Consider the following 25667-nt stretch of genomic DNA (forward strand, 5'->3'; position numbering starts at 1 on the left):
TGGTAGTGTATATATGTCTATGCTACTCTCTCACTTCGTCCCAGCTTCCCCTTTGCCCCCCACCCCAAACCCCTTGTCCTCCAGTCCATTCTCTGCATCTTTATTCTTGCCCTGTCACTGGGTTTGAGTATGATGTTTTTATTTGATATAAATATCTATTTTGGTTTTTGTAAATTAATGTTACAGATATTATAAACATAGACCAAATGTTCTTATAGTTATTTAAAAACAAGAACTACTCAGTAGATAAGAAAAGAAGGTCTAGTTTTAAAATAACCATAAGAACATGGGTTACCATACACACACACACACACACACACACACACCTTTCTGATGAGAGTTCTAGACCTATTTCATTTCTAGATATTTACCCCATTCACCAAATCATTGAAATTGGAGCTCAGCAATAAATCTTGTCTCTGAAATTTTGTTTCATTTATTATTAACAGGTAAAATAACTGCACAGGCAAAATTTATGATAATGTAAGATTTAATTTCCAGTGCTTTATTGTGGTTTTGCAAGATAACATGAAAATGTAATTGTCTGATTTGTAGATATTAAAGAGCTTAGCTAATTATCTACATGCAACTAAATTAAATCTTTGCTACTGAGCCCTAAATGTTTCTTTGCTAGGTCTCTCTATATAGTACACGTCATATAGTTTAAAATGCACTTAGGAGGTATAAAACGTCTTTTAATTTAAAGTATCATCTTTTGCTGTTGGTTGTTAAAGAACTAGAGTTCTGTTTTCAACTTATACATTAATGTCGCATTGTCTTTAGAGTTTTTCTAGTATTCAACAAAATAAGTTGCTGTTTGGTGGGGGAGGTATTAGTTAGGTAAGCTATCAGGAGGTTATTGCAGTGAAGAAGGGCAGCAGGAACTGGACAGAGGGCAGCCTTAAGCCGCGTGACATGTGTTAATGACCCAGGGTAGCCGTAGGTTCCGGGAGGCGCACAGCTGTGAGAAAATAGTGCAAGGGAAGAGTCCCACTGAATTTTAGGAGCAAGTAACCTAACTGTGATACTGTTTACATGGCGGTTACAAGTTCTGTAGCACAGTCTTCCTGTGTGCAGTGTTGAAGGCTGCCTGGCTATGTATTGATGTTTTCATTTCTTCTCTAAAGGAAAATGCCACTTTGACAAAGTCAGTTGTCTAAGGAGTGGATGCTCAGAGCAAGATATTTACAGCCTTTTGTAGTCTGGTTTCAAGTGATAGGAGGAATGTTTTCCAGTGCAGGAATCTGGTTGCGATTGGGCAAACTCAGTAACATAATAGATTAGGTGTTGAAGCAAGTCTTGATAAGTGAACTGTTGACAAGCAGAAAGCAACCTCTTTGCCCAGGGAAGTAATCTCCTTTCTTTCTTTCTTTCTTTCTTTCTTTCTTTCTTTCTTTCTTTCTTTCTTTCTTTCTTTCTTTCTTTCTTTCTTTCTTTCTTTCTTTCTTTCTTTCTTTCTTTCTTTCCTTCCTTCCTTCCTTCCTTCCTTCCTTCCTTCCTTCCTTCCTTCCTTCCTTCTTTCTTTCTTTCTTTCTTTCTTTCTCTCTCTCTCTCTCCTTTCTCTTTCTCTCTCTCTCTCCCTCCCTCCCTCCCATCCTCCCTTTCTTTTCTTTCTTTCTTTTCTTTCTCTCTCTCTCTCTTTCTTTCTTTCTTTCTTTTTTTGTAAGAACAGACACAAAGTTTATTATTAGAGATATAGCACAACAAGTGGGAGAGCACACAGAGAAACAGTTTTTTAGTTAAGATAGAAGCAAGGCAGAGATGCACACCTGGAGGTTGATGTTTTTATTACTGAGAAAAGCTTCATTTTTTAATTTGCCTTTCTGATTCTGTGCTTGTGCTTTCAACAGTTTCACAACGATTTTCTGCTCCTCAGTAAGGAACGTGTGCTTGATCCTGTCACGGACACGTTTAGCACATGTGGAGCCACCATAGGCCCGGCTGACATGTTTTTTCATTTTAGACAACCTCATAAGAACTTCAGGTCTCGCAGCACGAACTCCTCGAAGTTGGCCTGGGCACACGCCACGTGCAGATTTTGGTGCTTTCTTGGTATAAAGGTAAACAATTCTCTTATCAGGGGTCCAAGACAGCCTGGTGGTGTTAGAGGCTGCATCGTAGGACAGCCTATAACGGTTGTGCCAAATGCTGAACCATCCTGAATGCCTCCAGATACCATCCCGAAAGAACCAGGGAAGTAATCTTTTCTGACAGAAGAGTTATTTGCCCTAAGAAGCAAGCAGTTCAGTTGATAAGTTGGTAAGGATTTCCTGATGTAAGCAGTGAAGTTATTTATTATTTTATAGCCTTATCTTCCACAGGGTGACCAATCTGTCCAAGTTTGCCAGGTACCGAGGGGGTTCTTGAGATGCAGGACTTGCCATTTTAAAACAGGGACAACAAATTAATTAACTGCGATTCTTAAAACCAAGCTTAGTAATTTTGAGTGCTTGCTTAATGAAAGTACATTTTCCTTTAAGATACTGTGATATCTCCCAGTTTTACTGCCGTGGCACAAAGGCATCATACTTGTAGATAACCTGAAAAACATTAAACTCCCTCCTTTTCTGGCCTAAAAAATCCATTCTTTAGATAAACCACTTAACAGAAAGTATGGCAGGCTGAATAATACTCCCTTTCCCCCACACCATCCCAGAGATGTCTGGATCCTAACCCCTAGAACCTGTATGTTCCATTATATGGCAGAAGGGCCTTGACAGATGTGATTAAGTTCAGGATTTTGAGGTGGGGAAATTATCCTTTATTATCTGAGTGGGTTTGATATAATCACAGAAGTCCTTATAAGAGGGAGGCAGATGATGAGAGGAAGAATTGATGTCACCCTGCAAACAGGAGAAAAGGCTATATTGATGCGCGCCCATGGTCCGAGGAATGTGGGTGGCCCCTGGAAGCCGGAAAAGGCAAGGAAACAGATTCTGGCCTAAAGCCTCCAGAAGGAACCAGTGCTGCTAACACCTTAATATTAGTTCCATAAGACTCATTTTGGACTTCTGACTTCCAGAACTACAAGAGAATGAATCTTGTTTTAAGCTACTAAATATGTGGTAATTTATTACACTGGCAGCAGAAGGAAACTAATACAGAAAATATCTGGGAAATGAACAGCTGTACCATGCTCCCTTTTGTCATTATTTCTAGTTGCTTTTATGAGCAAAGCTTGTCTTACCTAGCAACAGTTGCTAAGTAAGTTAACAATTTAATCTAGAGTCTAGGAGGGAGCAGCTGCTGAAATCTTCCCAAATCCAGTGCCCAGCCCTTATATGGCAGAGGCTTTCAGTACCGTTCTTCACCATTAGGCACGTAACCACTACCAAATCATGGCGAATCATTTAATCCTTACAAGCCTCTAGCGTTGTCTTCAAACCTTGAACCTCTTCCAGCTTCCTTAAACGTCTAGCTTTCCTTAAAACTACTTTTTCCGGTCCTAAGAGTGTTTTAGCTGTACATAGTAAAAGACATCTTAAATTTAATTATGATCAGAAATCCGAATTACACAAATTTTGTTTGCTGTGCTGTTTGTAATAAAATAATTCCACCAGCCCCTTTTGGGGAAACCTTCAAACGGATCCGTGAGTACAAGCCATTTAAGACACGCTTTTACACTCACAGAGATATACTGGGTAAGTGTCTTTGCTGTTTTCCTTTGTTCTGATGTTTCATAGCATTATATGTCATTTTTCCTGTTGTGGAGACTTTGATCAGCTCCCTGATCAAAGCTGCTTGTCCTGCAGGGGTGTCTGTGTGGCATGAGAGATATGAGGGTTGAAGTCCAGCTTTTCCACTTCTCAGTTGTGTGCCGTGACAGGATACTTAGCCTCTCAGTCTGTCTCCTCATATGTAAACAGGAATGTTAATCCTTATCTTGCAGGTTTGTTTTGAGGCTTTAATGAAATATTAGTAGCGATTCTGAAGCCTGGCACTTAACAGTAACTGGGAGTTCTTTTTGCCCTTGGGTACCTTCCATACACATAGGAGAGGAAATATCTCTAAGTAACACCTTCAAACATGGTTGAAAGAAACTATATTAGCAGCTGGTGACATAAAAGTAGATAGATATGGATAACATGAGAATATGTACTATATATACACACATCTTTTTTTTCTCTTTTAAATCCTTTTGTGTTTAAAAAAATTTTTATTGAAGTATAGTTGAGTTACCATGTTTCAGGTATACAGCAAAGTGATTCAATTTGTATATTATATATATATAAGCATATATATATATTCTTTTTCAGATTATTTTCCATTATAGGTTATTACAAGATATTGAGTAGAGTTGCCTGTGCTGTATAGTAGGCCCTTGCTGTTTATTTTATATATAGTAGTCTGTATCTGTTAATCCCAAATTCCCAATTTATCCCTCCTAACTATATATACACTTCTAATAAGCAAATGAAATTGTAATTACAGGTTTCCTTCTCTCCTCATACCCATCAGATTTTTCAGTCTGACTTTAAGCCTTAGAAGTGTTTTCCTAAGGAGTCTTAAAATACTTCGCATATCCTCTCTTCCTTTAACAATGTAAAATTAGTGGTGATTACATTTCATTCCTGATCTTTGAAAATGTTACAGAATGGAAGGTGTTTTGAAAAAACTAAAATATAGCAGGAGATCAAATTGGGATCATCCTCTAACAATACCAGTATCAAAACTGATTACTGGACTTCCTAGGTGGCCCAGTCGTTAAGAATCTGCCTGCCAATGCAGGGGACGTGGGTTCGATCCCTGCTCCAGGAGGATCCCACATGCCACGGAGCAGCTAAGCCCATGAGCCACAACTATTGAGCCAGTGTGCCACAACTACTGAAGCCTGAGTGCCTAGAGCCCGTGCTCCACAACAGGAGAAGCCACCACAATGAGAAGCCCACACACCACAATGAGAAGCCCACACACCACAATGAGAAGCCCACACACCACAGTGAAGCGTGGCCCCCACTCACTACAACTACAGAAAGCCTGTGTGCAGCAATGAAGACCCAATGCAGCCAATAAATGAATAAATAAATAAATTTAAAAAAAACTGATTACCGATTTTAACTTTTAGTAACTTTAGTATGACTTATAATCTCTAATGATTTGACTTTTACACCCAGAACAGTGGATATCCAGTCTTACATATGCCTTTTTTTTAATTTTTTTAATTTATTTATTGGATTTATTTATTTTTTATTGGCTGTGCTGGGTCTTCGTTGCTGCGAGTGGTGGCTACTCTTCATTGTGGTGTGTGGGCTCTTTATTGTGGTTTGTGGGCTCCTCATTGTGGTGGCTTCTCTTGTTGCGGAGCATGGCCTCTAGGTGCATGGGCTTCAGTAGTTGCAGCACATGGGCTCAATAGTTGTGGCTCACAGGCTCTAGAGCACAGCCTCAATAGTTGTGGCGCACGGGCTTAGTTGCTCCACAACATGTAGTATCTTCCAGGGGCAGTGCTTGAACCCATGTCCCCTGCATTGGCAGGCGGATTCTTAACCACTGCACCACCTAGGAAGTCCCTTACATATGCTTTTATTGGCTGATTCCTTATGCCTCCTAATAGGATATCTGAATCCAAACATTAAGTGGATAAATTAAAGCATGTTGAAATATCGTATAAATGCTAATGAGTATTGCACAGGGTAGTTCTCAACCCTGGCAGTGTCCTACAGAACTTTTTTTATTTTTTGCTGCGTTGGGTCTTAGTTGTGGCATGTGGGATCTTCGTTGCGGCAGGTTTCTCTGTAGTTGTGGTGTGCAGGCTCCAGAGCGCATGGGCTCTGTAGTTGCAGCACGCGGACTCCCTAGTTGAGGTGTGTGGGCTTGGTAGTTGTGGCATGTGGGGTTAATTGCCCCGTGGACTGTGGGATCTTAGTTCCTGACCAGGGATTGAACTTGCATCCCCTGTATTGAAAGGCAGATTCTTAACCACTGGACCACCAGGGAAGTCCCTCCCTCCTGTTACCTCTTAATGCCTCCTAATTTAAACCCCTGACAACCACTAATCTGTTCTCCATCACTGTAATTGTAGCCCTTTGAGAATGTTATGTAAATAAACTCATACATTATGTAACTCATTGAAATTAACTTTTTTCACTCAGCACAATGCCCTCGAGATCCATCCAAGTTGTTCTTTGTATTAACAGTTTGTTCCTTTTTCAGCATTTTAAAAAAGCTAGCAGAGATCCTGTTGTACAGTCAATCCTTACATGTAAACAGGAAAACAGCTAATATAAAGCACGGGAACTTAAGTATATAAAAAGGTAATGGCAGCCCACACTTGTATCACGTTTTTATGACGCTCACCACATTGACTGTCCATGCTTAGTCACATTTCTTTCTAGAGCTCTCATAATTATCTCTACACAGTGTTGGGCCTGTGCAGTATATGTCCATCCTCATCATAGTATTTACTGCTTTTTATTTTTAGACTCACTGATAATCTACTAGCAGAGACTCTTGATCCATGCCACCAAACATGTATTTTCATTGGCAGGTGACAGAAGCACAACTCAGACTGCACTATTTATAAAAGGGAATTTCTTGACCCTCTTAACAGAGAAACCCAAGGAGGATCTGGCACCAGGCTTTCAATCTGTCCACACTTGTATCTTCGTGAGTTGGCCGAGTTGTTTACTACTGCAGCCAGCCTTACTCCAGCAGCTGAGAAAGGAGCAGAAGTGGTCCCAAACAGCTCTCATCATTGAACACCTCCAGCTTAGAAAACTTAGCGGAAAAAGAGCTCTGTTCTCCTTACAGAAAATCCTTATATAAAATCCTAGAGGAGAGCATGGTTGGCCAGGCTTGAACATGTGCCCAATCCCGGGCCAGTTAATGGGGCCTGGAGAGTGGGGATCCTGTGATGGGCCAGTCAGGTTGGCTGCTGCGATTGGCAGTCCCTAGACAGGTGAGGGGAATGTTCTTGAGGAAAATGGGTCCTGTTACCAGAGGGAGAAAAGAGGTGTTGGTCACATATGTCACCAATGTCTCATCTGTGTTTACAGCCAGCAAGGCACCACAAGAGATACACTGCATTTTGAGATGTGCTTTGTAATTTTAGGAGGCTGATCATCAAGACCTAATCACCAGAACAGTTAATAATTTGACACGTCTAAGACATAAGCAGTGAATGGAATAAAGAATAAGTGCTGTAATAGTTTGAATTGGAGAGGAAGATCCGTGTGTGTGTGTGTGTGTGTGTGTGTGTGTGTGTGTATGTGATTTCAGCATCCTCATACAGGCCATGAGCCACCTCTGACAACCCGCTCTGGCAGGAGAAGATGGAGAAAACCCTGGGCCAGCTCAGTGCGCTCAGAGCTCTGTCCCAGCTCTCTGGTATTGTGTGGTCCTCAAACCTCTTGAGGTTTTTATTTTCTTGTCTGGGTGGAGAAGGGAATATTATGGGAATATTGTTATTTGGAAATTAAGGTCGTTGACAGAGAAGTGCTAAACTCCTACCCACAACTGAAACAGCTAAACCCATGAGGACCTACACACTGGAAAGCCACGTAGCGTGCTAAAGCATTCTGCTACCACTTTCCTTCCCCTCCCGGTGGAGGTAACTAACACCAGCACCCAGAGAGGAGCAGGGAGGGAGGAGCTGGGCAGTGTGCTAACATCTATTGAGTCTTCACTCACCGTTTGACTCTGGGGGTGCAGGACGTGCTCCTGCCATTTTACTTCCCCAGTTGCCTCCGTGGGGTCTGGGTGTGATGAAGGGAGCAGATGCCATGCAGGCCTCACAGTGCTATGAGTTCCCTCCTTATCAGTTAGGGAAGAACTTACCCCTTTCATGAGTATCTTTTTTTTTTTTTTTTTTACTTTTTTTATTTTTAAATTTTTTTGGCTGCCCCACCTGGCTTGTGGGATCTTAGTTCCCCTACCAGGGATTGAACCCGCACCTCTGGAGTGGTTAAGCTTGGAGTCTGTGGATGTTTGTGATTTTTTTTTCTCTTCAAATATGCAGATATTGGGACAGATATTCTGAATAAGGAAGAGAAGTTTCAAGAGGCTGCACTCAAAGAACGTATTGCAAAAGCAGAAGCTGACATATGGGCTAAGGTAAAAGAAGTTGGAAATTAACCTAAGTGCATCTTTGCAGTTCTTTCACTTTTCGGATTTGTCTGAAACAGTAGAGTCAGGCAGGACTGACTTTGAATGCTGGCTCTCTATGGGACCTGGGGCAAGTTCTTCAACCCTGTAGCCTTGGCATCTTCAAATGTGGAAAAGGAACAATAATACTCCCTCTGTAGGATTGTTGAGAGAGTTCATTGAAATACCGTGCCTGGCACACAGTAGGTGCTAAGTAAGAAGATCAGGCGCTTCCTTCCTGCTAAATTGCCCCTGTACGTATGTGACTCCTGCTCTCTCTATCCTCATAGGATTAAAACTTAAAAAAAAACAAAAGACATTTTTGTTGATAATTGTTTATTATTGCTTAATATTTAATATGTAGACCATCTGTTCGTGCAGTGTGTAATACCCCTAAGTGCCTGTTTTTTCCAAATGCTGACTTTCCTTTTCACCCCTTCTCCCGGCTCCCCTTTGCTCCAAAGTCTGAGACACCTTGTGCATACGACTGCTGAGGGCCAGGGGGGCAATTTGAGTGTCTTGGGGCTCATGGTCAGATCCCAGACACTGCAGTGAAGCAAAATCTGCATCCTTCAGCCCCTACTTTTTCCAGTCAGAGAGAGAAGGCCACACGTGACTTCCCTAAAGACGATTAACACTCCTTGAGGGCAGGACAAGCCACAGTGCTTGGAACATTATTTCTCGGTTTCTCTGTAAAATGAACATCATAGCGAAGAGTGTTGGAATTGTCCAGCATTAGTCCCAGCAAAACCTTGGTATGAAAGTACTTCAAAAGTACAAAAAGCTCCAGTGCAAAGGGTAATAGATATAAAACTCTTACTAGACACGTATCCTTATCAATAATAATAAAATCTAAACTAATTGTGAACATTAATTCTATACCCTAACACAAGGGAATGCTTTTGCGAATAATCTACAATTTAAATATAAATATAACTAATATTCTGGGCATTTTCTTGAAATAAAATAATGCCACTTCTTTCTGAAGACCTTGATGCAGGGGATCAGGGATGGTACTCAGCCTGCCTTCTCAGCAGCTTCAAGCTTTGTGCATTTTTCCATTTCTCTGTATTTTCCAGGTTTTCTGCAATGAGCATACATTACTTTGATAGTCAATCAAGCAAGAAATAAAGTGCCAAAGAAAAAAGACAACCCAGCAGTCTGCAGGACAGCTCTCCTTAGCAATTCCTGAAACAGTGATTTTAGCCACCGGTTGGGCTGTGTTAGGGCATCTCTGGCTGAGGCCATTTGCTATGCGAGGTTTGAGATGGGAACAGAGACAGTATTCAGGGGCCCCATGGTGGTTGCTAGCTTTCATTAAACATGAAAACCAGATATGTATTAATAAATAAATGAACTCTTTCTTTCAAAGGCTGATAAACGCCAAAGAGAAGCAGTGAAGAAAGCCCTCGAAGAAGCAGATGACATGCACAAAATGAAAATCCAGATTCTGAAAGAGGAACATCAAAAAGATTTACAGGTTTTTATAGTGGCTTGTTTGTTGTCTTTTTAGAAGTACTTAAATTAAAAAGCTCTGGCGGGGGAATGGGAGAGAAAACAATCGTGTAAAATCTAGATGAGTGTTCTATGGAGGTTGGTTGGGACGCCCAGGATTTTCACAGAAGAGATGCTAGGCTCCATGGCAACAGTGATGCATGGGTGCAGGAAAATCCCTTTGACATAATGAACCATAATGAATAGCCTTTGATACAATGAACCCAAGCCTTTATAGGGTTAAAATATGAGGAGGCACCCTACCTCCCGGACCCCACATCTCTTACCACTGGCTCTTTTTCCTCCTCTCACTGCCCTTTCTCTGGATCCTCAAACCTGCATGCACCACACTCTTTCCCACCTCAGAGTCTTTGCCAGAATGTTCTTCCTTTACTTCATGAGACATCAAACATCACTAGTCAAGGGAGGCCTTACCCGATCAGCTCTGCCCTGCCACCCATACGCTGTCCTTGTCACCCCCCCCCCTTCATAGCATCACCACCCAGCACTGGTGTAAGTACTTAGATTGGAGGATTGAGTACTTGTTGAATGTCTGATCATCACAGGCCTGCAGCCCCCGTAAGGGCGTGTCTGTGTCGCTACCACCCTTTTCCCGGTGCCATTGTTTCCGCTGTGGGCACCTGCCATGTGTGAGCTCTGTACTAGGTGAGGTGAAATGGACTGTCCTTATCCTCAGAAACCTTGCTGGCAGGAAACGGAGCTCCACCCCAGGGCTCCTAAAGGGTGCTGGGCCCTCTCTGCTTGCCTCCAGGGACCGTGGTCCCAGAGGGGCTGGCTGCAGTCGTCCACTGCCCATCCCTGATTTCAGTTCAAAACATGCGGAGCGTTTATAACATGTTCCGACAGGCCTGCCACTCAGCTAGCAGGAATCAGAACGGCCACACTGGTTCTTGAATAGTGAAATACTTCTCTATCAGTTGATAAATAAATAGCCACTCCCCAAGCCCCAGCACCTTCACCACCCTGGACCTCCCACAACCTGGCCATTGAAAGGGGCAGCCGTTTCCGTGGGTGTGGGGCTCTAGGACCCTGCCCCGTGTCGTAGCCAGAGGATACACATTTTAAACATCACTCCTGGCATTAGGGTGACGATGCAAGGGTAACTTCGATGTGATGCCTGTTTCAAGGAGCTCGCATCCTAGTCTTGCTCTAGGTAATTTGATGGTACCCCATATAGTCTTTGGGTAGAGTTGATGCACTTGGTGTTGAAATAGAAGAAGTCCTAAGAAAATTTAAAGGGGGAAAGTTAGAGGGAGGTTGACCTTTCTAAATTATTCTATAAAAGTCTCAGGGACTTTTTTTTTTTTTAATGTAATGAAGAGTGATTTGTCTAAGAGGGAGGCATAGGGTTGTTTCAGTTGTAGGGTCCCCAGACATAGACATCAGTATTGCTCCCTAGGGGGTATCTCTGAACCACTTCCTTAGAGTGTGTACTTACCTCCAGATTCCTGGGCACCCCCTACCTACAGAGTCACTGCCAGTGTATTTAACCAGCAGCCCATGTGATTCTCACACATATTAAAGTTTAATATAAGCACATATAAAGTCACACGTTCTCTCATATTAAAGTTTGAGATCATCATTATAGAGAGCAGAAAACCAAGTTCTTCTAGAACCAAAAAGCATCACATTCTGAGAGGTGGAGATCAGCAGGTATTGCTCTTTGGGGATGTTAAGAATTTGGGACAAGTCTCAGGTGCTTGCCGTTAAATAAAACTTCCAGGTCCTGTCCAATGGACAGATAGTTTGAAAAGGTGCTAATATTATCTTATTTGAATACAATAATATTAAAGAGTAAATAATAACATGGAAGCTAAAGGAAGATGAGAGGAGGAGATGTAATGAAGTGCCATGAATCACCACATCCGTGAGGTGGAAACAAATCAGGTACTCAGGTGGCCCAGATCTTCCTACGTGCGACGCCTGAGAGAAACTTCTCCTGAGGAAGGCATTGTGTGATAAAGAAAGGTCTGTCAAACGTCTGCACAGTAAAGATGATGGATTTCATGAGGCTGTCTCTTATCTCAAAATAGAGGCTGATTCACTCAAAATGCATTTCAGTAAAAGTAATTTAACTGGAAGGCTTTCCATTGAATAAGAACACTGCCGAAGAGTAGGTCATTGGATTATTATTTTTTTGATAGCTTTAAATAGGTATCGGACATGCTCTGTGAGGTGGTATAATGATTTCGTTTTTACTAAACTTACATAAAAGAGGGATGGAGTTTAATTCTCTGAATCCTAGTTCAGAACCCAGTCAAAATAAAGGGCCGGGGTGTCGTTTTTAAATTCTGTGATTCAAATAGAAATGTATTATGATAATACGCACCTATCTAAAGATTCAGCAATCTCAGTTACTGAAAATGTACTTGAAAACCCAGAAATAATCCCTAAGAAATTAAAATATCCCTAAGACGTTAAACAACGGCCTCTGACTACAAGATAGAGACTCAGGCTTATTACCCGTAGCAGAACCTTCCATTCCCTGTTCAGTGATTGTCTCCGGGAGACAGGGACGGGGAGGGAGGGAGGAACTTCACTGTACTGTCTTATAAGCCTGGACGGGGTTTCTGGAAGGACAACAAGCTGATGAATCTCTGGAAAGACCCCAGCATCACAGCCAGCAATGAAGCGAGACGCTGGTGGGCAAGCATCCTGCTTTTTGTTCCTAGTTCTTCTGCTGACTCGCTCTGTGAAATAACTTAGTTTCTTTTGTTTTGTTTTGTTTTTATTCTTTTTTTTTAATTTTTATTTTATATTGGAACAGAGTTGATTTACAATGTTGTGTTAGTTTCAGGTGTACAGCAAAGTGATTCAGTTATACATATACATGTATCTATTCTTGTTCAAATTCTTTACCCATTTAAGTTATTACAGAATAGTGAGCAGCTTAGTTTCTTTATCTTCTCTCTTATCCCTAACATAGAGATACAAATTGACCTTTACATGAAAGTTTTGAAACACCTAGATGGAATTAATTGCCCCTCGTTTCTGGTAAAACGCTGGTTGCAGGATGGGGTTTGGGTCTCCTCCACTAGGCAGAGAGTCCCAAGGCCAGGAATCCCAGCCCCCTCCTGTCTGTAGTGTCGGGCCAAGCACTGTGCCTGGCCCCCCAGGCTGTCAGTGGACATTTCCAGGGATACAGGGTTTTCCTTGTGAGCCTGTTTCCCGCAAGGCCCGGTTTGACAAATGCTTCCTCTCTTTACTCAGCTGAAGGCCTCACAGGTCCTTCTACCCGGGAGCGGTGGAGCCCTTGTTCCTGTCCCCTCCCCACGAATGAGCTGGAACACTCCAGCGCGAGAGGGGGGACAGCAGGCAGCTTCCCGTGACTGTGGTCCTGTGTGCTCCTTGCTCCCGGGCCTCCGGTCCCCTCCTACCCCGAGACTCTCACAGTCATCACCTCTGCCATTTGCCAGGACTCTTCCTAAAGCCATACTGTGTTCTGTATTTCTAATCATGGATAAAGATAATAGGAATGTATAGACTATTTGGACAATCAAGAAAGAATTACTTTTCTTTTTGCATATTCCTTTCCAATATTATCTATACACATCCTTCTGCTATATCGTTTGTGCATTTCTGGTTTTCCCTAGCATCATTCTAAAGGAAAGTTCTCCATATAGTATATACTCTCCTTTTCGTTTTCGTTTTCAATAGCTGTATAATATTCCATGGTATGGGTATACCATTCCAATTTTTTAAAAAATTTGTTCTATATTCCTTTACTTAAAAAGAAAAATTTCTTTTACTGAATGAAAGATTCTTTAAATTCTGTGGTGCTTTACGGTTTTCAAAAGTTTCACACATGTGATTTCACACAATCCCATAATAATCCCCGTTTTTCCCCTACCCCTGTATTGCCCCTCCTCCCCCCGTAACCATTACTTTGATCTCTCTACCTGTGTGTCTGCTTCTTTTGTGTACACTCTTCTTTTAAATCTTCAGGCTTAACCGTGTACATTCCATGGGGCAGGTGAATTATGATTTGAATAACCTCTTTGCAGTCTTTTGTAAACATCAAAGCTGCAACATCTAAACCTGGTTTTCCTGTCGCTTAAGGAAATGGCAGCTAAAACCAAGATCAAGTTGCATCAAAACATGGAGGAAGAACGGCAGCGAGAGCACCTGGCGGCCGAGCAGCGCATGGTCCACAGGATCCAGAGGGTCATGATGGAGTGTCACCAGGAGAAGGTGCAGGCCGTGGAGGAAGCCCGGGTGCAGGAGAGGCGCCTGGCCCAGGAGGCGATCCAGGCCCAGCGAAGGTACCCCAGGGAGCACCCCTGCAAATCAGTGTCTTACTCTGTCAGAGTGAACTTGGAGAAGGGGCACATGGGTGGATATTTCCCAGTTTTTGTGTTTTATATTCTTATTATGGAGTATATCAAACATAGAGAACAATATGTAATAAATTGTAGAGTGTGTGTGTGTGTGGTTTAAAGAAAAATAACAGCATGGTTACTCAAGGGGCTACCAGCCATCTGAAGGGACTCAGGAGTCCCATGTTCTTCCTCAACCACATTTCCTTCCTCTCCCCCCCTCCCGCGATAACTACTGTCCTAAAAACCGTGTTTTTCATTCTGTGTCTCCAGTTTTAGGGGAGGAGAGGAGTCAAGAAGTATTTTTCCACAAACACATAAATGTCAGTCTTCACAGTCTCTAGCCCTTACCCTATGCTACTGTGGATGTGTTGCTTTCAGTCTTTTCCTTATTACACAAGTCGTAATGCTGTAAAGGAAGTTGACCTTATGGAAACAGAGCAAAAATTGCTAAGTCCCAACTCACTGCTTCCTACCCCATCCCTGTCTCCCAGAGACAATCATTTTAAAGAACGGGGTCTGTGTCCTTCCGTGCCCTTTTGGTGTATTTACAGCCTTATATATGTGCATAATCTCAAACAGTTTTTGCATAAATTGGATCATATATATATGAAAAATACTAAAGTAACCATTTTATATATGTAATGAACATTTGATGGAATTGGCCAGTTGTCACAGGACAGCAGTCAGGAGCCCTAGTGATTATCAGGGCAAAGAGAGAACCTCGGTTTCCGGGTGTTCAGCAACCTGCCCAAGCTCACGTAGCTGAAGCAGCAGGACCAAAACCGAAACCTTTGTGTTCCGCCTCCTGGTCTAGGAGTTGTCTCTTGCTTTGCTGCTTGAGTTAACAAATCTATTTGTATGTAATTAATGGGTCGAATCATCCCCATTAGAGCTGTTTAGAATAGGGCCAAAAGTAAAATCCTGTAGGGGGTGCAGATAAGTAGGAATGCGGGCTGCAGCCGTGGCTCTTTGGGTGGTTCCCCACCCCCCCCACTTCCTTTCTTGCTTAGGCTGTGAGTCGTTGTGAGGTAGAGCAGGAAGGGGAGAGAGGATTTCGGGGGAGAGTTAGAGACGGTGGTAACTCCTAAGGGAATTGTGGTCCAAAGCAGTGGCAGGTGGTTCTCCTCTCCCTCTGCGTCCCACCCTCCATCTGCAGGAACTCTGTCCGTCCTGAAGGAGCCTCTGGGTCCTCTCACACACACCTGCAGCCTCCTGCCCCCTCCTTCACTCTTTCGCTTTTTTCCCCCTTTGGCCCTTTCCTCTGCGAGGTTCAGAGGGAAGATTTTCAGTGGCCACCTTTCATTAAGCCAGTTGACTAAGATTAGGGAACTGCCATGCCTGTTATTTAAGTACATCCATCTAGATTATCCATTTTTGTTCATTGATGTGTCCCAAGTGCCTGGACGAGAACCTGGTGCATGGTAAGCTTTCTTCAAATAGTCATCAAAGGTTCAAATCTGTTCCAGTCAGCTGAACCCACTCTGCAGCGCACCAGATCTTATTTTGAGACATTGCTAGATTCCAGCATTCTTTAGAGCATTTGCAGAAACTAATATATGGAGAAGAGCCGTTGTTTAGAATTCCACTGGGGATTTCTTATTTGGCTATAAACTTTCACTCAAGACTTCAGGATTCAGAGTAGTTACATATTACGACAAATTTATTAAGTGCTCAGAAAACTTTCTTTGTGGGTTGAAGTAATTGAGTTCTAAACATAATCTAGCAGACACTGTACTCTTTCTCTTAAAGTTAGAAAAAAGAAGTAAACATCTTTGCTTGGAAAGGTTCTCAGTGTTTTCCAGCCCAAGGCAAGGCAAGGCTGCAGTGACTGTTGAGGAATGTGTGTGGTCATGGCTGTAATTCCTGATGGCAGCTGCCCTTTACTCCGCACCAGCACATGCGAGGCCCTTTGTATGCTTCTCATTGAATCCTCACATCCCTTCCTGGGGGATGCAGTCATCCTCCGTATCTTCGGATGAACACGCTGTGTCTTAGAGCCTAAGCAACCGCCCATGGTCACGTGGAGAAGATGCGAACCCTGGTGTGTATGACGCCAGAGCTTGTGGTGTTCCATTACGCCCCCTGCGTGCTCCACCAGGCCTCATCAGGTGTCTTCTGGGGATGTGGTCCTGAGCTCGGACACAGGGGAGTAAGGCCCTTTCCTCAACTTTAAGTAACGTAACTAAAGCATGGTCGTCCCATGTAAGCAAGGCTAGAGGGACTCATATTGTACAAAAAACACATGGGTGCTGGAGGAGTTCTCGGTCCTGGAAAGATCAAGCAAAGAGTGTGTGGGCTGTGTGGTGAGGTGGGTTTCTTGGAGGAGGTTAGTCTTGGGTTGGGCCTTAGAGAGAAGGGAGGAGGTCCCATTTGTGAAGGACTGAAGAGAGTGGGGACAGCAGGAGGAAACGCATGGAGGGGAAGGTGGGGGTTTAATGAGGCAGAGCCCAGGGAAGTTGGGAGTATGACTACCCTGGAGATAGAAACGTGCTGCTGAAGGTTGGCCCCTGGAGACGCCGCCTGCCCTCCTGGCCCCGTATAATGCCTACCGCCCCAGCTTGGGTATCACTAATCCTCCCGCCGACCAGGTGCAGTAGGTTCCCAGTATGATGACAGAACATCATAATATATTTTCCTTATAAACACAGTGGTTATAACTAATTAAAATAGTGCTGAGAGTCCTGTAGTTCAAGTGGAAAACAGATTAATAGCTCGTTGTGGGCTCACCTGGCAAACGATCTATGGTCAACATTGCTGAAAACATTTGATGTGCAAATAAATTTTGGGGACAGATCCCTGCATAATTTAGGAATTGCCTATGGAGAAATGAAGTGTTGGTTTTTACTGTACCAATGCTGGGAAAATAACTGGGGAAAGTTGGAAAAGACATTTGAAGAAAATACCAGGTCCTTTTAGCGAGAACAGATTTTGGTAGTAAGGAGTTTAAAGGGGGCTCTCATGGAGGGTGGGAGTTTGTGTCATCCAGGATACACTTTGAGCCGATGTATCTGAGATCAGCTCTGGTGGAGCTTTCTAGTCAGCCCCTTAGATGGACACTTCCTCTGTGTGGGTCCAGAGAAAGCCAGGCTGACCTGGTAGGACACTCACACCTGCTTGTGATGGAGGAGGGGTGTAACTTCCTCCTTGGGAATTTGGGGCTGGCTCAAGGAAATGCCTTCCAGTTCCTTCTGACCTGAGCCCCATGGGGTCTGACCATCATCTCCACAGTCTCACCCGCATCGTAAAGATTTTATGAATCCTCAGCCTGAATCCTAAGGATATGTAGATGCACCTTCTGAACCCTATCCATGCCTCTGTTCTCCTGTGAGCTGGGCTGAGAAGCGGGAATCTGGTTTTCATTCCCCTTCTTTCTGAAGCCTCAAAATCCTAGCAATAACAAATTCTGGCATTTGTGACTTTGTAATATTTCTTGGACTTCCCCCTTTCTCTCCCTCTTCTTATCCCTTTCTCTTTCATCATTACTTTAGATCATCGTACATTCAGAATATTACAAAATAGTACAAATTGGTCTCTCTCCTTCACCCAATTCAGATTCAGCTTTACCTGATATTATCAGAATGACAGTTCTCAAATGTTCTTTAATTGGGTTGCCCTCCTGATAAGAAATATATAGTGATCTCTTATGCTAATGGGAAGGCTGTGTTTTCTGTTGAAAGGCAGGAACTCTCCCACTTGCTCCATTGTGTGACATTGAACAATGACTAAGTCTCCCTAAGCCCCAGTTTCCTCACCTGTTACATGGGAATAATAAGAGGTAATAAATGCAAATAGTACCGTCTTCAGTGGGTGAAAATTAAATGAGATAGAGTGCATGTAAAATGCTTAGCACAGTCCCTGGGACATAGTAAATACTCAATAAATGATAACTCTTGTTATTGATGATGGCTATAGCCTACTTGGTGGGAGAGGGAATGAGAAAAATAGCATAACAGCTGGAGAGGCTCAGGACAAATGATGTTTATCTCCAGGTTGGGGAAGTCTGTCAGGTTTGAGAGGCAAGTTGAAAGAATCAGAGACAATGAGAGAATTGCATCTTGGCGAGTAGAAGCTGGGGCAGGTGGTAAGTCTTGGAAAGACTGTATTAGACTAGGAGGTAGAGAGGGGAGGGTGTTTATTAACAGCTATAAATACTTGAATTCAACATTTGTTGGTTTGTAAATTCTCAAATCTTTAGAGTTCTATTCAAACTAGGTATCAGGAAACACCCACCGGAAGTGTATCCAAGTGCTTAAGAGCTTTTGCCCTGGACACAGACTACCTGGGTTGTGGTACTTGTTTTGCTGCTTTTTCTAATTAAGTGAAATTAAGCAAGTTACTTGATCTCTCTGAGCCTCAGTTTTCTCATCTATAATATAGGCCTAATAACAGAACTGCCTCATAGACTTGTTTGAGGAATGAGTCATTGAGTTAATATATGCACGGAATACTCATCAACCAGGAGGGTGCATGGTGAGAATTTACTACGGTTGGCTGCTGTAAATTATATATAATTATAACCAGAGGCCTATGAATTCATTTAGCAATGGTTCTCAAAGTATGGTCCTGGGACCCCTCAGAGTTCCTGAGACCCTTTCAGGGGGTCCCTGAGGTCAAAGCTATTTTCTTAATAACACTAAAGCCATTTCACTTTGATTATCTCGTGAGTATACTGTGGCATTTTCCAGGGTTTTATGATGTCTGATATCTCAACAGACTGAAACAAAACGAAAATCTAGATTTTTTTTCTATTAAGTCAGACAGTAAAGAGTTTGGCTAAAAATGTAAAATGATGCCACTTTTCTCACCAAAAGTTTTTTGATTTAAAACATATATTTTTCATACAAGGTTAGGTTTTTATGTTAACATTTAATGGATTTATTGAAACTTCACATGAATTTATAAATGTTTCTTAACTGTCTGACATTTCATTTCTAAAGCTGCTAGGGTCCCTGGATGTAACCTTTATGAACACAAGTTCTTTGGGTTTCTTGGTCATTTGAGAGTGGCAAGTGGTCTTGAAACCAAAAAGTTTGAGACTGCTCTCATGGAGTGTTGCTCAGATAGAGTCAAGATTAGGGCTCAACTCACCCTGTGAGACAAGTTTTGTCCCTTCTGGCTACAGGTGAGTAACTGAGTTGATATACAGAAACATTTTCTCTAGGGGTTTGGAATTCTGACCCTATTTCTTCATTTTTTAGAACTCTGCATTCATATTTTTCTGAGCACGGTGGACTCGGGTCCCTAAAGTTAGACTTAGACACTAGACTAGTGGCCTCGCCCTAGTCCTCAGTGGGGAAGTCCACGTGCTCCTTTTCTGCTCTGAAAAAATGTTTTTTGGTTGTTAAGAAAGCTCGTCTCTACCAGACTGGTGACTCATGTAAATAATGTCATAAATTCTCCTACATCTGTGGTGAAAGACTAAATCTTTTTTTTTTTTTTTTTTTTGTGGCTAATTCATCCAACGATTAGTAGTCAACCCTTATTCCTTTTTTAGAAAGGCCATGGAGGAACTTGTGAATGCTGGTGTCACAGTTATGAAGGATCAGAAGAAGAGTGTGAACCAAATGATAAAGGAAAAAGAACATGAAATGAACATCTACTATTGCATGGCTCAGAGGCAGAAGCAAGAAGAGGTTCAGGAAGTGCTTCAAGAAGCAGAGAAAACCCATCAGGCCACGCTTGGAAATGTGATGGACAAACTGGTTAACACACAGGGCGAGCTGCTGTCCATTGCGAAGCAACTGGGAATGATGACAAACTGGAAGGACTTCCTGGAGGAGGAGTTACAGGAAACCAGGGCAGCGTTTCAAAAATACATCAATTACACGTTTCCAGAGCTCTCGCCGGGACACGCAGATTTTATTCTGCCAGAAAGAAAGAAAACACCTTCCAATCTTATTATTCAGGAGAAGCAAACAACTCTTGATTAGACGTCTTCATCTGAGATTTCACTATAAAAGACTAAATAAATTCACTCAAAAACGATTTATTGATCCCGGTTATGTTCAGGGTACTATTGAGCTGTGAGCGTTTTGATGGAAAACCATAATATTCAAAAGCACCCTCCAGGCTACCATGAGGTTCCAAGTCTAATAGAGGAGAGAGAATGGTGAAAGGGGTCAAAACTGACTAGGAGGGGAAAAGATTTCTTGGAAGAAGTCTAAACAGACTTCTGTATCTGGCTTTACTCACATTTACATCAGATATTTAACTATTTTAGTATTTGCTGCAGTTAAAAAACAGTAAAGGGACATGTTCTTAGATGGTTTCCGTTGTGGGGAGGTGTGCTGCCTTCTAATATGTCTAGTAATCTAGTCTAGAGATTATTTGGTGAGCTGCAATAGCTTTGTATGAAAAAAGCAATGTTTGTCAAATTCAGTAGGATAAAACTTAAATTCCAGGAAGCCTATATACAATAATTCAGAAAGGACTCCCTTATACTTGCCATTTGTGACAGAAAAATCTGTCTTTAGAGGTCAGATTCCCTGTCTCAGGGATGGGGAGTCCCCTTATGTTTATACCCAAGCCCAGGAGTGCATGGAACTCATCTTCTTTGGGTCAAAATGCAGAAAATCATTGTGTACCACAACGCTCAAGACTGACAAATATCAACATCTACTGAACTGAAATGGAAGAAAACCCAAGCTGTAAAGACTGCTCCAAAAAATCTATCCACTTTAATGTAGTATCCTTAAATTATTAATCACCAGCCTATACTGGTGGCTTTAAAATTAAATACCTGGAAAGCATTTTTCAGTAAATGAAAAAGTGCTGTTGTCGAGCAAGCCTTAGGTGGATTTGTTTACATTGACTGGTCTGGGGTTTCCTAATGATAAAAGCAGTGATCTGTTTACAACTGCATAATGGACTACACTCTCCTAGTGTTGAGCTTCCTGGTTCTGCAGGGCTATTGCAGTCCATACTAATCGATTGCCTAGGGGCTGGAAGTCAGAACGTTTGTGCAGTAGTTTACACGGCTTTTTCTAGTGTGTTCTTCTCATAGCAATCAGTGGGATGAGGCAGGACGGGGTGGTTGCTATCCCATTTTGACAAGTGATAAAGTGGAAACTACTATGTACAAAAGTATTTACATATGTGAAGCACTTTTCTTAAGCTGAAGTACAGTTGATTTACAATATTCTGTTAGTTTCAGGTGTACAGCAAAGTGATTCAGTTATAAATATATATATTTTTTCAGATTATTTTCCATTATGGGTTATTACAAGATATTTAATACAGTTCCCTGTGCTATACAATAAATCCTTATTGTGTATCTATTTTATATATAGTAGCGTGTCTATGTTAATCCCAAACTCCTAATGTATCCCTCCCCTCACCCCTTTCCCCTTTGGTAACCATAAGTTTGTTTTCTATGTGAGTCTGTTTCTGTTTTGTATATAGATTCATTTGTATTATTTTTTAGATTCAACATATAAGTGATAACATGTAATATTTGTCTTTCTCTGTCTGACTTCACTCAGTATGATAATCTCTAGGTCCATCCATGTTGCTGCAAATGGCAATATTTCACTCTTTTTATAGCTGAGTAATATTCCCTTGTGTGTGTATACATATATATATATATATATGTATACCACATCTTCTTAAACAATTTTCTATTGATGGGCACTTGGGTTGTTTCCATGTCTTGTGCTGCAGTGAACATTGGGATGCATGTATCTTTTCAAATTAGGGTTTTCATCTTTTCCAAGTATATGCCCAGGAGTGGGATTGCTGGATCATATGGTAGCTCTATTTTTAGTTTTTTAGGGAACCTCCATACTGTTCCATAGTGGTTGCACCAATTTACATTCCCACCAACAGTGCAGGAGGGTTCACTTTCACACGTGAAGCACTTTAAAAACCTTAATATTTAATCCTCACAATGACTTTTGAAAGTAATTATAATTCCTCCCAACTTATAGGGAGGGAAACCAAGGCTCGGGGAGATTCAGTAACTTTCCCGAGGGTACATAGCTAGTGACAGAGTAGGAATTCAGAATATCACAAGGCACAGGCAGATGGTTACATGAGAGAGACCTGGGGTTTTCAGACCTGAATAGGTCAGAAGAGCCGCTGACACCGGGGAGTGCGAGCGTGTGCTGGGCATGCGTACACAAGTGGACTCACTCATGTCCACAGCAGGCTGTGAAAGGTGGGAACCATCAGCACAGGCACAGACAGGTCAAGTGACTTTCTCCAGGTCATGCAGCGAAGAAGGGTCAGAACCAGTTTCAAATGCAGGGAGTCAGTCTTCAGCCCATGCCTTTGGTCATTATTTTTGTTCCGATGTAAAGGCCTTGGTGCCTGGTTGGTTGACTCTGCAGGTGTGTGCCCTCATGGCTTCTATGATGAGGACTGGAAGGACGTGTTCTGTCTTCTACGTCAGGGGTCCCCAACCCCCGGGATCTAATGCCTGATGATCTGAGGGGGAACTGATGTAATAATAATAGACGTAAAGTGCAAAATAAATGTAATGAGTTTGATCATCCCACGAAACCAGGCCCTGGTGCCGAAAACGCTGGGGACTGCTGCTCTATGTCACGCATCGTTTCTGCCTCTTCTAGAAGTGCGAGGAGGTTGTACTTGTGGTGTCTGAGTTACTGGAATCATTCACCAGCTTTGCAGCTGAGCACACACCATAGGGGAGCAGAAGGAAAATGTCTTCTGAAGAGATTCACTTCATGGCCACGTGAAGGTGTCTCTTTGGGCATCAGTGATACAGTCAGTAACGTAAAAAGAAAGCGGGTGGCTTATTTTTGGTTTGGAAAAAGAAACCTAGCCTCTTAGGCTTCAACCAGATTGGAATAGATGATGCATGTCTTTAGGATTTTCCTTGTTTAGACTCCACCCTCAGCTCCTACTTTAATCCCAACCAGTAGCTTCCTTAGGCTTTTTTTTTTTCCCTTAGGCTTTTTAAAGTAATTTGGATGCTTCTGAGAAAGGAAGTTAGAGATCTTGTTACTGTCCTGATCTCAGCTTGACCTGCCCGCCAGAGGACTCCTTCACCCACTCCCCCAAAGTGCTCATCAGCCCTCATGTCATAGGCGTGATCACAGCAGGTCCTATCAGGACAGACTGACCTGATCCCAGACCCCCACTTGCTTTTCACCTTATAGCCTGGAGTCAGCGCTAACCACAGAGGGGAGGGGACCTCTTCAGTGCTCCGTTCTCACTCTGCTCTGCCTGTCCCAAGGCCAAATTGAAGAAACAGCATCCTTATTTTTACCCAAATCCTTCACTTTGATTTGATCATTTCAAACCAACAGTTCTTTCTAGCTTGAATGTCTCCAAGATGATATACCCCTGAGGATTAAATTTCAAAATGAATGGATAATGTGTCCTAAAGATCAGAAAAAGCTGATAGGAAACTGAAAATGAGACCTCATTCATGTCTCCAGTATCCCATCTAAAGAGCCTCTCAGCAGTCTCCTGCTTCCCTCAGTGGATAAAAAAAGAAACAATGGAAAATATAGCAATGACCACTGATATAGCAATGCCACGTCTGCTGTGTGTCAGCTACTGCACTAAGCTCCTCACTAAACCTGGTCTCGCTGACATCTCACAGCAGCCCTGTAAGATGCCTCCTATTATCCCCGTTTTAAAAGTTAGGAAACTGAGACTCAGAGAAGTAAAACCACTTGCTGAAAAATCGCAAAATTGTTTGCCTGCAAAGCCCATGTGTTTCCCACAACGACAGCACATCAGTCTAATTTATTGCCTGTGTAAACCCTGAGTAAGTGTCAGGGGTGCACTGCTTTCAAAACACATTGGAATCTTAGTGGGCAAGCCTGAATTACGATGCAGAACCCTTGCTCCTCCGGTGGACACGGGCTGGGAGCCAAGACTTGATCAGCCTTCCCTGAATGTGTTCGAGGAGTCCCCCCGATGTGGAGCCCAGGGGTGAATTTATGGAGGGGCACAGCCCGGAGCTCCCCCTTACCACGCCAGTGTCAAGAAGGGCAGAACCCTCCTCAGGGTTCTGGAGAGATCAAGTGAAAATTGAAAGTGAGGTATGTCTTTGAAACCTCAGTGGGGCCCTTATTCAGGTTTTCTGGGAAACCAGATTTAGAGTAAAGCAGGCTATTTTCAAAAAGAAAATTCCCAGAGTGAACCAATTTTTGGTATAATTTGTCTTGAGAACACTTAGTAACTCTCCTGGTGCCAATTATTTTGAGTGCAATAACCTAGAGAGGCCACTCCAGACCTTAGATACTAAGCCCCATGTAAGTTATTAAAATTGTAAACATTTTGGAGAGTTACTTTTAAAAGAGCTTAATGAGTGCATTTTGCTTAGTTGTCTTAGAAGCTCCCATGGTTTCTGATATTTCGGAGGCTATGTTAACCCCTGGAGACTATCTGGGAACTTAATTGGAGGACTCTAAGAAATTACTGTAGTTAAATTTTCCGGAAGTCATTCCACCAAGAAAAAAAACACCTTATTTTTGGAGACCGTAGACCTGTGGGCTGAGAAGCAGGTACCTAGCATCCCTAGGAGAGATGGAGAAGATACCCGCCCCCCCCACCCCAATAGCAGTCACAAAGCACAGGGGTTGGGCTATTTAGTAATCACTGGACATTTATGTGACAAAGAAGTCACTCTGGTATTGTCTTTCTTTAACTTTGATTCCATTTGACCTATTTAAAGCCTGCATATTCTAGCTTTGGGGGCCTTTTTTTCACTGACATCATATAGACACAATTTGCCAAAACTTGGGTTTGTTTACAGAACAGAGGGTTTTGACATTCTGCTGCCTCTAATAAGCTCTCCTTTCTGCTTGGCTGCGGTCACTCAAAAGAGGAAAGAAGAAACCATCGCTATTTGCTGCCTAGTTATCGGAAACCAGGCCATGCTTCACCTACCTCACCGCAGCCAGGTAAGGAAATTCAAGCACTTCGAGGTTAGGTATTTCATATCTAGTCACTCCATTTGAAAAGTGCAGACACATTCAACCCATTGTCATCTGATTCCAAATAGTAGGCTTGAAAACAAATGGTTTTACTCTAGGTAGTTCTAAACAGAAACACTTTAACATCAAATTGAATGAAGTTCAATTTATCCTTTTATACATAGCAACTGCATGTTAGATCTTAAATTCAGCGAGGATCCAAGCTTATTGGTCTGCCTTTCCTTACTTTTAACCATATGTGGTATTTCCTATTTCTCATAGCACTCTTTCCATCTTACCTGCTTTGGGTGTTTATTTCCTACCACTGGAATTTAAGATCCACTGGCCTCTCTCTGCTGAGGACCCATAACCAAACTCCTGGCCCAGGTAGTATCGTTGACATATCACTCTAGATACCAGTATTTCTCCTCCCCTCACCCCCCACTCAGTGCTCCCAAGGAGGGCTATTTCTATTACTGATCCTTTGGAAGGATTATCATTTAATTACATGATAGAATGTATCCAATAGAGTTGTGCATTTCAACTAGATTTCTACATATCTCTAGGAACCCTACAGTCTGTTGTAAAGAATCTACATCTTTAGAAATCATAGAGATGTATGGGATATTATTGATTTTGTGTATTCAACATGCAGTAGGAAGCAATCTACTGTATATCAGGTGCTGTGTTAGATGCTCAGATTCTTGGTACATGACATAGGTGGTGGTCCTTACTCTTAGAGAAGTCAACTAAGTGAGTAGAAAGACAGTGAGTACATGCATTATAACACTGTTGAGGGCTGGAGAAGTAGCAATAATGGGCTCACAGCTCATTTCCTAACTCATGTCCTGTTGTACTGCCA

General features: G+C 42.4%; 1 protein-coding gene across 1 annotated transcript; it reads left to right on the plus strand.

Moving 5' to 3' along the window:
• Window positions 1-1979: 1979 nt before the first annotated feature.
• Window positions 1980-21349, plus strand: C6H6orf163 (chromosome 6 C6orf163 homolog). The gene is made up of 5 exons (XM_057739104.1): window positions 1980-3641; window positions 7958-8052; window positions 9455-9562; window positions 13657-13859; window positions 19411-21349. The coding sequence occupies exons 1-5, from the start codon at window positions 3494-3496 to the stop codon at window positions 19844-19846; spliced, it is 990 nt and encodes a 329-aa protein (XP_057595087.1). The 5' UTR covers window positions 1980-3493; the 3' UTR covers window positions 19847-21349.
• The last annotated feature ends 4318 nt before the right edge of the window (window positions 21350-25667 follow it).

Source organism: Hippopotamus amphibius, chromosome 6, assembly GCF_030028045.1.
Source record: "Hippopotamus amphibius kiboko isolate mHipAmp2 chromosome 6, mHipAmp2.hap2, whole genome shotgun sequence".
Lineage (NCBI taxonomy): Eukaryota > Metazoa > Chordata > Mammalia > Artiodactyla > Hippopotamidae > Hippopotamus > Hippopotamus amphibius.

Excerpts from the sequence above, each read along its gene's own strand:
- C6H6orf163 (XM_057739104.1), top strand. The coding sequence starts at position 3,494 with ATGATCAGAAATCCGAATTACACAAATTTTGTTTGCTGTGCTGTTTGT. Across the intron at positions 3,642-7,957 it reads CACTCACAGAGATATACTGG|ATATTGGGACAGATATTCTG; the intron begins GTAAGTGTCTTT and ends TCAAATATGCAG. Across the intron at positions 9,563-13,656 it reads AACATCAAAAAGATTTACAG|GAAATGGCAGCTAAAACCAA; the intron begins GTTTTTATAGTG and ends CTGTCGCTTAAG.